At 47.2% G+C, this 12,779-nt stretch overlaps 1 protein-coding gene across 1 annotated transcript in view; it reads right to left on the bottom strand.

The window, feature by feature from the left end:
* The window catches only part of SORL1 (sortilin related receptor 1), a 154,892-nt gene extending 142,506 nt beyond the window's left edge, over nt 1-12,386 (bottom strand). Inside the window, exon 1 of the mRNA XM_079105505.1 lies at nt 11,930-12,386. Within this exon, the coding sequence (XP_078961631.1) occupies nt 11,930-12,214 (285 nt within the window). The 5' untranslated portion in view covers nt 12,215-12,386. The remainder of the gene's footprint in view (nt 1-11,929) is intronic.
* Between the last annotated feature and the right edge of the window lie 393 nt (nt 12,387-12,779).

The following is a 12,779-nucleotide window of genomic DNA, read 5'->3' as shown; positions in this document are numbered from 1 at the left end:
CAGGTAAATCCACAGAGACAGAAATCAGGAGTTGGGAGAAGAGATGAAGGACAAACTGTAAGGCGTTTTCTTGCAACCTGATGAAAACATTTTGGAACTAGACAGAGCGAGTGGTCGCACAACATGTGAATGCACTAAGTACATGGAATTGTTCTCTTCAAAATTTTTAATATTATGCAAATTTAAGCTAAGTTAAAAAAAAAAAAAAAAAAAAAAAAAAACCCTCCCTGACCTATAGAACACTGTACTCCTCCAGCGTGGATTCAATACCTAGGAGCCCCGCTCCCAGTGCGTACTTCTTTCATTGCATCTCATCTCCAGCCCTCATGCTACCAAAATATGCAGCTAGAATGAGTCATAGAGAAAGCAGGCTGGGGACTGGGTCCCTGGCCAAAGCAATCCTTCAAAGCGCTGTCAGCGTCATCGGCAGAGCCAGAGCAGCCATACAAGCCTCCCTGTCCCCGGCTAGAGCCATGGCTGCAGACTCAGGGCTAGCGTCCACTGCCAGCTCAGGGCAATCATCAGCACCCACACCCTGACATGTCTCAGTGTCTTCATCAAACATCACCTCCACCCTCAGGGCTGTCTCTCGGTCCCCAGCATGCCCTGGTGATCCAAAGAGGTGAAATGATGTGCCTCATATTATTCAGAGTAGGAGGAAGAACCTGCTGCCACCCAATCCTCCCGCTCTGGGTGGTTATAAATAGCAGGGAAGAAATAAATTGCTTGTTGTATGAAGGTACTGATTAGTCATGCATTCACCTACCAATGAAGTATGCACCGAGGTCTACAGGGTGACAGGCACCCCATAGGCTCTTTAATCATTTCTTATCTGCGAGAGTGCACAGAGCACTTCTGGGGGAAATTAGGGTTGCCAAGTCTGAACCGACCACAGGAAGCTGCCAATAAAACCACAAGTCTGTGTGGTGGTCTAAGCTACTGAGGAAGATGGGAGGTCCTTCATGGAATGGGTCACGTATGTTCTCTCTATTCACCACTTCTGCCATTACCTCCTTCACATTGGTCAAACCCATAGCTCAGGATGTCCTAGACACCCACAGCCTGTCCTCACTCCTACGCAGCTTCTCTCTAGAACACAGTATGAAGCCTTACAAACAAGGCAGTCTGGTTCATTTCTCTGCTTCACTGGCAGCGTAATACAAAGAAGTATTTTTAAAATTCTACAATGAAGTATAAAACAAATATCCTGTCCTTCAAGTCTGAGGACAGAGGCAGCCGCTCAGTCCCCTGAACTGCAGGATATGACAGGGCCTGTGGAAACCGAAGACAGACTCCCGAGGTCCAAGAACAACAAGGTTTTCTCAAACCAGGGGACCCAAATGCTATATGCAAACCGCCTCCCAGTGTCCCCTTTCAAGACCCTGTTCTCACTATGTTTAGAAAGCTCATTATGGTCCCCCCGACTCTCCACCTCAGGAGAGCTGGAATCTAGTTTCTGGGCGCTCCCTAAAGACAGCCCTGTGAGTGGAATATGAGCACACTCACTCGACTTTGGTGTGGCTCAAGATACTTTCTTTACCAGCAGAACTCAATAGCCACTTACCTGACAAATTCACACTGTCCACTTTACAAATGAGGAAACAAAGGAAGAGTGACCTTGGAGTAAAAGTTAACATTCCACTAGATGAAAAAACAGAAACAAAAATACACACACACACACACACACACACACACACACACACACGCACGCAGGCGCCTTTTCCTTCCTCTGTACCATATTCTTACTGACTTGCAGATCAGTTCAGAGAGACTTAGTCACTCCTGACTGATCCTTGGCAGGTAGACCCTATCTGCCATGTGCCTCTCCCTCCAGGTGAACCACTTTGTCAGTCAGCGATGACATGAGGACATGTGTTGTTCCAGGAGGGATCCCTAATAGAAGGAGCCTGCAAAAAATTGTCACGAACATGCTCACCCCTCCACTTACCAATGGGTAAAAATAGGAAGGAAACACCAGCGCTAGAGAGCGTCTTAGAGGTCATCCAAACCAACTGCTACTGACAAGGTTCAGCTCAAGAGAAAGATTTGGAGGTGGTATACCAGACTGGCTTAAAACACAACCCCCCAACCCCATCAGTGCAGGGCAAACAGACAAGCAGATAAGCCAAGGCTTCCCTGGGAGCCGAAAGCCATTTCTATGAGCCCTTAGGAGGGTTCCAGACCACCCACTTTCCCTGACTCTCCTGTTTGGCTCTGCAGCTTCACCATAAATAGTTTCTTATTTCATTCATTCAATAAATATTTATTGAGCACTTACTATAAACCAGATGCTATGCTAGGTGCTGGAAAACAGCTGACTTCTAGATCCTGTCTCATGGCCCTTAAATTAGTAGAAGAAACAAGCATTAAACAAGAAATTCAATGAATAATGATTAAACTCCAGTTGTTTGTTAAGCAGGGGATCTGACTGCATGCACGGGACAATGACAATGCCCAGGGGTCAGGACCTCTGGGTGATGGCATAGGATGTAGAGAGAGCAAGTAGGAATGGAGAGGTGGGGCAGGAACGAGAGCCAGACCTAGAGAAAAGCAAGACCCAGAGCTGGGAAGAGCCTGGAACTTGCTGTATTTCAACAACTGCAAGACCAGTGTAGGAAGGAGAGCCCAGGAGAGGTGGGTTACACACATCCTCGGTGTTTTAAAGGGGGTCACAGTGAAAAAGCCGTGGATCCTGCCTGACAGCAAGAATTCCCCTAGACTACATGCGACAGGCAAATGGATCACAGTAAATCTGAAACAAGTCAGAGGCTCGGCTGATTCTTGATGGTCAGAATTTACCAGCTGTCTAACTTGGGGCAAGTCACTTCACTTTCTGAACTACAAAATACTCATCTATAAAATGAGATGAATAATAATTCTTCCCAAGTTTGCAGGACTGTTGTAAGAAGCAAATGAGATGTAAGCCGTGAATGTATTTTCATAAACTTCAAAGTCCATAAATATCATTTCTTTTCAAGCCCAAATGGCTCTCTACTGAAGTAAGCTGTTCTTCATAAAATGGCTCCACATTGAAAAAAAAAAAAAAATCAACATTCACAGCAGCAGGGTCAGAACACAGAGAACTAAGAGCAAGCAGTGACAATCTGTAAAATGACAGAGCACCACAGGCTTGAGTCAAGCTCAGACCTCCTGGCCAAGTGACACTTTTGGGAAATCTCCCTCTCCACTCCACTCCACAGCAGGGCTCAGAAAGCTGGGAGCAGTCCTATCTCCAAGTCCTGAGACCCCAGCACCTGGATGACTCTTTTCCAGATTTCCCTCACCAAAGAGAAAGCAGTGAAATATTATATCACAGAGCCAAAGACAGCAGACCTAACCGAGGGCTCTTCCCCACACTGGGAGAGAAGCTACAAACAGGACTCGTGGAGAAGGACTAGCATGTCAACCCCCAAAACATGGCCAGTTTCTCAGTAACAGGGAAGGCCTGGTGACAGCAGGCACTCACAGAGCCCTCCTCAGCTTGATGCACTCCCCAGCTTTGTTCTGAGAGCTCTTTCACCTCTCCGCAGCTTCCCACCTCCACTCATAATGCTTCTCCTCCAGCTACTCGGGCCTGATTCTGCAGTCAACATCCTGTCACACCACCCCTGCTCCCCAGCACACCTTGCCAAACGCAGCAAACCCCCGTGCACAGTGAACTGCAAGACTGTTTTTAACGACTCAAGAGAATTGCAGGGAAATACACACAGGTGAGGTAAGTCATAGGTACAGAGTCTCATGTTACGCAATTAATTGAGCACAGATTTTTTTTTTTTTTTTTTTTTTTTTTTTTTTGTTTTTGTTTTGGGGGAGTTTTTTGTACCAGGGATTGAACCAAGGGACGCCTAACCACTGAACCACATCCCCAGTCCTTTTTATTTTTTTATTTTGAGACAGAGTCTTCGCTAAGTTGCTTAGGGTCTCACGAAGTTGCTGAGACTGGTCTCAAACTTGCAATTCTCCTGCCTCAGTCTCCTGAGTCTTTGGGATTACAGGAGTGCACCACTGCACTGCACTGGCTGAACACAGGTTTAAAACATTCAAGTGCTTGTGAAAACTCCCAGCCTCCCAGGACCTTTACCCAACTCTGTTGTCCCTGCCTTCAGTGGTTCCTCTGCTGAGCCCCTCGAGCAGCACGACTGATCAGCTCTGGCCTTTCTTCCCAGGTCCCAGGGCAGGCCCACAGGGTGCCATCTCACAAGCATCCTCTGGGCCAATAGAGGCTGTCTGGGTCCCTGGCCCAGCTTGACAACTCAGAGGCACCCACTTGAGTCTCCCTGGTGACTGTCCCTGAACTAGCCTCTCTCCTCAGGTGGCTATTAACCCTTTACCCCAGGACCTATCAGATCAGCCCATGTGCTTCTGAATATAAAGGTTCCTAAGAGTTAAAGATCAGGATACTCCTCCTCAGTTCACCAGCCCATGATAGCAGGATGGACCTATCTTAGTCTCCCCAACATAGTAAAATCCCCACATTTATTCCACCTAAATATCCTGGCCATCTTCCCCCAGGCCTCTCTTCAATCCAGTTATTGGGGAAAACATCTTCACTCAGCAGCCCAGTCTTCCTTTCTAAATAATTGAAGCCCTTTCAATTACCTTCTTCAATTTTTTTTTTTTTTTAGAAAAAAAAAATGGGTGGGGTAATAAACGGTACCTTGGCCCCTACTCGACACAAAACGCATTTGATATACGTACATCTTTTTATTGCCCTTGTCTGCCACTCAGATTTGGGATATAATCACATCAGCCTGCCTTTCTGAGAATTCGTAGCTGTGTTTTTAATCTAATTCAGGGGACTGGAGATAAATCATCATGAAGGGTCCCGATTTTCCAAGCCAAGAGCCTGCAGCAGCAGCAACAGCAATGGCATGCTAAGTTAAAGGGCCAGCCAGGGAAGAGGGGGGTTACATGCAATGATGAAGACCACACGCCTCTATTGTTTGTCTTTGTGCCAGCCTGAAGGGTTGAAGGGATGAAAGACAGACCCAGCTACACTGAGGTAAGTCAACAAGAGTGCAGGAAGTGGAGGGCAGGGACGGGGAGATGGCCCTGCTGTTAAGGCACTGTTTACATCTTCCATTGCTACACAGAATGCACGGGATCCGCACAGCACCTCAGCACAGCCCCAACACAAGTGGGCTGCCTGCACAAGGCCAAATCACAAGCGAAGGCACAGAGGTTCGGTTGGCCCTCGTGAAAAGTCAGTCCTTGAGGCCTAAATGACTGATTCAAGGAAACAACTGTGCAGAGATAACGACCGTGCCCACCTGTCCTCCAAGGTCCCCTGACGCATCCCTACATCTCCTAACACCATCTCCTAACACTCAACGGAGCCTACAGCAACCTTCAAATCCTTGGGTTTCCATGAAGTCTTCAGCTCTTGCTTCTACTCCCCCTATTTGTGATGCTCAGAAACGCAGGCCTGGGCTCTGACCTCTCGTGGGTGAAGCAAAGGTTGCCTACAGCAGGGGAAAGGAAGCCCCCTGCAACCCATCAGGGCCACGCTGGCTATACCACAGCTGAGAGCCACATGTGCCTATTGCACAACTTTAAATGCATTAAAATTAAAGAAAATTCTTCAGTCACACTAGCCACATTTCAGTGCTCAATGGCCACATATGGCTGTCCAGTAGACATACTGAACACAAAGCTACTGAACATCATCACTGCAGAAACATCTATCAAATGGTGCTCAGGATCTGTCATAAGGCCAGAGAAGTAGGATCAGCTGGCTCCTAGCTAGTATCAGTAACATGGGCTGTCACCATTATAATTAGCAATCACCCAGAGCTGGAGGTACAGCTCAGTGGTACAGCAAGTGCTTAGCATGCACAGGTGAAGGGTCCAATCCCTAGCACACAAAGATATAGGTACAGATATAGATTTTATATGTATATGATTTTTATGTTAATATGATAGATTTCATATGTATATAATTACACAATTATATACATATACATATATATACAATTACCCACTAACAAGATTTTGTAATTGTTTGTTAATTCACTATTCAATCCCTAGCACCCAAAGATATACAGATTTCAGATGTATATAATTATGTAATTATATACATAATTACATACATACACTTGTATATATACAATTATCCAATAGATAACATAATTTTGTAATTGTTTTTTAACTCACCATTCTGGTTGTGATTGCTCTGAAGTCCTATTTTCATGGAACCCACTCCTATTTGCACAAAGCATTCCTCGTGTTTCAATTTAAAAACTAAGCATCTCATCATAACACAGGATGAAACCCAATTCCTAATCATGACCAGCAGCCCACCCTGCCTTTTCTGGATTTTAGCATCATCAGCCACTTTGATGGTAGCAGGCCGGCCAGGCCATTTCTTCGAAGGCCCAAGGTTCACAGGTCGATAAGCCAATAAATTAGGTCGAAATTAACTGCGGCTCATTTTAAACTGAGGGAAATTGATTTTTGCATGTACGTGGCTGGACTGGAATATGCCATCCGCCAGAGGATTCTGGCATACCTAGAGAATAATGCACAGGAAGGGTCCCTTCTCATTAACAAAGAGAATACCTGCCCCCTGTCACCCAGATCCCTGGGGGGTGTGGTGGGGGGGATGCTAATCCTCAATATTCAGTCCAAAAGATAGTAAGTTCTCCCTGACTTTCCTTCACATTTATTTAAATCTAAATAAATGAAGGAAAGGTCATCACGATATCCAAGTTTTGATACATTTCTATGTTTTATCTACATCTGAATTATTATTGAATATTTTAAATTCTAAAGTGGCTTTCCCTAAACACACTATGCCACCATTTCCCATATTGGCAGCTCGACGGATGCAAACTCATTTAATATCCACCAAGGCAAAATTTAATTAAGATTATAAACTGATGCTTTAAAAAAGAAAAAGACTAAATAAGTACATAGCAAAAGCAAATAAATTGCTCTGGGGAGCAGAATGTGCCTGTGTCCCTCCGTTACAGTGGACAGGACAGGGCTGGCTCCATCTATCTCTGCCCTGGGATTAAACAATGACACTACAAAGATGGCTGAGACCTCTAACAGACGAAAAACTGACCGTGAAATGTTCCCACGACATCCATCCTTTGCTTTGCAATGTTCACTGCTGTTAGGATCTGCCTCTTGGATCCCAGGTTTCAAAGCAATTTATTAAGCATGCTATTAACTTCATATTACAGAATATAGTGAAAACATTCTAGAAAAGAACACAAGTTAAAAGCAACATCTGTGATCTCTACATTCTGATGTTCTCACAAACCTGGGCCCTACATCTCTATGGAGCTGCATGCCAACATTTCTCCAAGTTATGAGAGGGCGTCAGAATGCTGCTCTCCCCACCCACAGGGAAATGAGACAGAAGCTTCCCTTCACCTGTCCTGGAGAAAAACTAACCACCCATTTTATGCTATGACTCCTCAAGTAACACCCAGACTATTCACAGTCATAATGCCAAAATAGATTTTATAACTAAAGTTAATCTCATTACACATGAGGTCAGATTACAGGTAACAGAAAGCCACTGATAAGTCAAGTTTGTAATTTTACATGTATATGTGGTATACAGCCATAGAATAATTCTGGAAGGATATACAAAAACCCAATGACATTGGTTGCCAACTGAGAAGGGGCCTGGGATGAATGAGGACAGGAAATGGGAGGAAATTTACTTGTCACTACATACTCCTCAGCTCAAATTTGTTTTGTAAACATGCATTACCTATTGAAGGTTAAGTAAACCAATTGGATGGTTTTTTATCTCATCCCCTTTTCTCAGTCTCACTCTTGTCCTGGCCCCCTTTCTTCTATTCCTTTCACCCTTCAAAGTCTCCTTCACCCTCCACCCACCAAGGCAAGCAAACTCCTAATGAACTAAACAGTGGCCAGAGACTGCATAGAATTCAATAAGAGATGCCAAGTGCCACCAGGAAGTTTTTCAAGGTCACATCCCTTACTGAGCCAACCCAAGACGCCAAGACTGTCTTCTCCGAGGTCGAAGCCAACTCGAAAACAGCAAAGGCTTTGCCTTCTCATCTTCATTTGGAAGCACACAGGTCAAACATCCTGACTTCAGAATCAACTAGCCAATTCTTTCCAGAGCCAGTGTATCATGCAAGAATCTACTCAAAAGAGATCTAAAGCCAAGCAGTATACCACCCCAAAGGACGTCCTTTGTCCCAGGGCCTTGTGCTGTAACAGACACTTTATTTTCAGTCTCAAATCAGGACACTGAATACGCCCTGTCCTGTAAAATACAGAAATTATGAAGAGAAAGCTCATTGGAAGCAAAATAAACCTGTAAATCCTGTTAGGCTTTGTGCTTCATTGCAAGGGATTTTTCCCCAAAACAATGCCATTAACACAAACCAATGACAGTTCTAAAAGGAAGGATTCTGTAAAATAGAATCCTAACTCCCAGACAGCACAGGAAAATCAGGGCCATGTCACTGCCCCAGGGCCATGCCACTCCCCCAGGGCCAGGTCATTTGCATGCTCACCACCGGCTGTCCATTTGTGGCTCCACAATGGCCCTCCTTACAAACACCGTTTACATAACTTGAATGTGCACCCCAGGCTCCAGGCCTCTCTTCTTCCAGGTGTGCAGTTGGTCCACAGATATTCCCACCACTGGGGAAACATGAAGAGCTAACTCTATGCCCTCAGAGAGCACACGGGAGGATGGGACAGTTAGGCAAGGACAACACAAGGCAGGAAGTGCTGGAACCAGGCTCCAAAGAACTATTCCCACTGGAGCCTGGGAGTTCCTGGAGTGTTTCCTTGGATATTTTAGAATGGAACAGGTGTTTTCCAGGCAAGAACAAAAACGGGGGTGGGGGGAGACCTTTTGGGGAGACCTTTCAGGCAGAGGACAAAGCAAGGATAATGGCACAGAGGCATGCATGGGATGGGAAAAAAATCAGTGTGGCAAGAAGTATGGAATCCCTTTTTGAACTTGGCCTTTTAACAAAAGACATACCTTCTAAACTTTGAACTTGGGCAGAGAAGTTCTAATATTTGATAGCACATTGGTTTTGATTATTACAAACATGCCTCTAAGTAATAGCATCAGAAACCAGTCTCCCCACAGGAGAGAATCCAAGGAGGAATATGGACAAAATAACAACGCTTAGTTTACTCCACTGAAGAGCAGGGCAGGGGAAAAGAACCAACATTGATGCCAAGACAGGCATGTATTCCTCTGAAAAAGTCTTCCTTTCTCTTCTGAAGCTGGTGGATGGCATTCCCATTATGTCTCAGGCTTCTTCCTTCGAGAAGTTTCTGCCTGCAGCCCATGGTGTCCCCTTAGCCTCACCAAGATCAGAAGGCAAGAAGCTGCAGAGCATCTGAGCCCACCCACCCCTTACCACTTCATCTTCCAAGCCCTGCCCACAAACGCATTACAGTGGAGGTGGGGCTGGTTTAGTGTGTCCATGTGGACTTGTTCACTTCCAGGACACTGACCTGCCCATATCTGCATCTGCTTTATCTTCTTAGACTATAAGTTTCCTGAGAGCAGGGATGAAACTGTACTCATTGTATCCTCACAGAACCAAATTCCAAGCAATACCATCAGAAAAAACTGCAGCTGCTTAGGTTTAAAAGTTAAAGGGGGATTATAAAGTGCAACTTGGCGTAGGGTCAGAAGGAGAATGACCATATGATTTATAGTTGTATCCTAATACTTTTGAGTGAAAGGCATGTTATTCATAACTGTGTCTGTCCCGGGAAAAAGAGGCAAAGGTTCACCCTTTGCAAGAAAGGCCATTCTAAATAGATGTGAATCGGAGCTCCAGAAGAAACCCTAAACTCCTTCAGTCACTGATGCCTGTCTTGCAGTCTAAAAGGTCTACACAGATATGACTTGTGGCAGAAAGCCCATACCAGAAAGTTCTTCCTTCGATCTGACTCAGATCTCTAAAGAGTAAAGTCCATGCCATTTTTCATTAACCTCAGGGCAAGAGAATAAGGGCACAGGAAGGCAGTCACAGAGCAGGAAAAACCACTGCCTTGGGTTCTCACTGTTCGGTTCGAATTCCTCATTGAGTTCCACTGCTATCTCTGCATCCTTCGACTGAACCAAATTCAGTCTGGCTGGCCCAGAAACATAAAAGTCAAGAGTTCTGGAGTTACTCCCAATGAGAACAGAGTTCATCTCTAACTTGCCCCAGATCCCCAGGAGGTTTTCACAAACCAAAACCAGAGAAGAAATGGCACCTGCTTGCGTAGTTTTGAAACCAGGAGTGCCTCCCTCCACTGACACTATGCCTTCAAGAGACCAGAGCTCTGGAAAGAAATGTCCGCCACTCCTCCCACTCCAAGTCCCTAGAACTGGGCCAGTTGGGGAGACTCGGTGTAAAAGGGAGTGTCTATCCCTACCCCCCTCACCAGACACACATACACACACACACACACACACACACACACACACACACACAACCCCACGCTCCCTGTGGAGAGCAAGGACCTTGCTGACATCTTTCCAAAAATACAATATACAAGTTTCAGATGGGGATGAGGAGGGGGACAAGGATCTGGGCCCCCCAAGAGGAACAGAGCAGATAGGTTCCATCAGACCTCTGACACACACTCCTCCTGCCCAGGAGCTGATGGTGAAAGTTAAATGCTTCTGCTCACTCACCACTGCCCTCCCCCTTAAAGACACATATATTTTATTTTAGAAAGGAATTATTTAAGAAGTCTTGTATAAAGACAGGGTGACACCCAGCACCCAAAGGTCAGTGAGACTGCAGACAAAAGCAACCCTTCCTGGAATGACCTTAGACTAGTCACTTCATCTTTTTGGAGCTTGGGTTTCTTCACCAAGAAATGGACACACTAGGGTGACATGGTTTACAAGGTTCTTCCTGGCTCCGAGGGTTGAACACTTAACTCTACATATTTCCTGAAGGAGGAACTGGCTTTGGCAAAATCAGTAAAGAAAGGCAGAACTCAGGCTAATCTCTTAATTTGTACTTTAAAAGGGAACAGTTTGACTCTGCACATGTTTACCACCTCCACGGTCCCACCTTTTCTCCCCCACTGACCTTCTAGTTTTGCTGATGTCAATCTTAACCGCAGGATTGGGAGTCTCATGAGGCAATAACAGGGGCAAATTAATCTTGCCAATGCTGATACTAACCTACAAACTCGGTTTGCAATTCCTAGTAAGTCTGGCCATAAAAGTGAAATTCATGTTACTTATGATCTAATAAACCCATTGCCTGGATAGAAATAAATCATTTACTGAAAAATAATGTCCACCAAATTTCTTGCAGTCTTGTGAAATTCCCAAGTGCCAGGAGGAATATTCCTGACCAAAATAAAGTCATTATCTTGAGGGGGGGATGGACTGAACCTCACGCCCCCACAAAAATACAAAAAATTCAACCATTGCCCGCGTGCACACACACGCACACACACACACCCTCCTCTTTGGACTGTACAAGGACAGTGGCGGAGGTTTCAATTTTGCCCACCTTTCCTGGGGTTCAGGATGGTTAAGTGTGGAAACCCCCTCCGCCCGCCGTTGTTTTAAGTGCACTGCAACTGCAGGGTGCTCGCCTCCACTGCCAACTGAGAATACACTAAAGAAAGCCCGTTTTTTATCCAGATGTGAAAATGAAGATGCACCCCTCCTGTACCTGCCAGAAACTAAACCGGTCTACACACACCCTGGGGAAATGTGCACTGCACCCCGAGAGTTACCTGGAATACGTTTGCTAAAATCGACAGGAAGAAGGAAAGATCAATGCGATTCAAGTGCTGACGGTTGTACTCATGTGAGGGGGAAAAAAACAAATGCAAGCCGGGAAGTCCCCAGTGGTGCTTGCACCTGGGAGGCGACTGCAAAGGATGGATGCGGGGGTGAGGAAGTGCAGGGAGAGGAAAGAGCTGGAAGGAGACGGGTTGCAAAACTGCTCACCTGTCCATACACCTTGATGGGCTCGGGCTGCAGGGCAGCGCTCCGTCGCGTCCGGAGCGGCTTCTGGTCCGCGGGGCTCGCCCCCCTGGCATCTCCGCGCGCCCACAGCCGCAGCTCGCGTGGGTCGCCCTGCACCACGCGGAAACCCCGGTCCTGGGGCAAAGGCGCGCGGCCGCCGTGCAGTCTCTGCGTCCAGACCTCGCAGAGAGCCCCGGGCGGCAGCAACGCGACCAGGGTGAATAGGAAGGGGAGTCGCGACTCCCTCCTGCTGCTCCGTGTCGCCATGTTCGGGCGAACGCTACTGCAGGTGGCGCCGCCGCCAGGAGAGAATGTGCAGCGCGAGGCCGGGACAGCGGCTGGGCCGGGGCCGCGCGCGCCGCTCCCGGGGCTCCAGGCCGCCCGCGCCGCTCCGGGCCGCCCCGCTGCGCCCGCCGCCGCCGCAGCCGCCGGGTCCCGCTCGGCTCGGCGCCGCGCCGTCACGTGTGCGCTCGCAGCGCGTCCCCTTCGCGCACTTTCTCGGTTCCGCGGCCTCGGCGGCGACTCGGGCCCCTCCCCCGCAAGGATGGGGAAGTCAAGGCAGCAAGCGCCGGCGAGCGTGCGTCGGGAACTCGGCGTGCACACCTCGTCGTTCTCCTTGCCGGAATTAAGAGTTTTTGCGGGGCTCCCACATTTACTCCGGAGTTAGTTGCCTCCACTACTGGGTCGCGTCGAGGACGTCCTAAACGGGCCAGTTTCCTTTGCAGACTGCGCAGCCCCCTTTCCCTCTGCACGACCACCTTCCCCGCCCCTGGCTTCATGCCCACCTCCAAGGGAGAGCTGAAAGCCAAAGAATTACCTCCGGGAACACCAA

This window comes from Sciurus vulgaris (genome assembly GCF_902686455.1).
Source record: "Sciurus vulgaris genome assembly, chromosome: 11".
NCBI lineage: Eukaryota > Metazoa > Chordata > Mammalia > Rodentia > Sciuridae > Sciurus > Sciurus vulgaris.
This window is presented reverse-complemented; position numbering and strand designations above follow the sequence as displayed.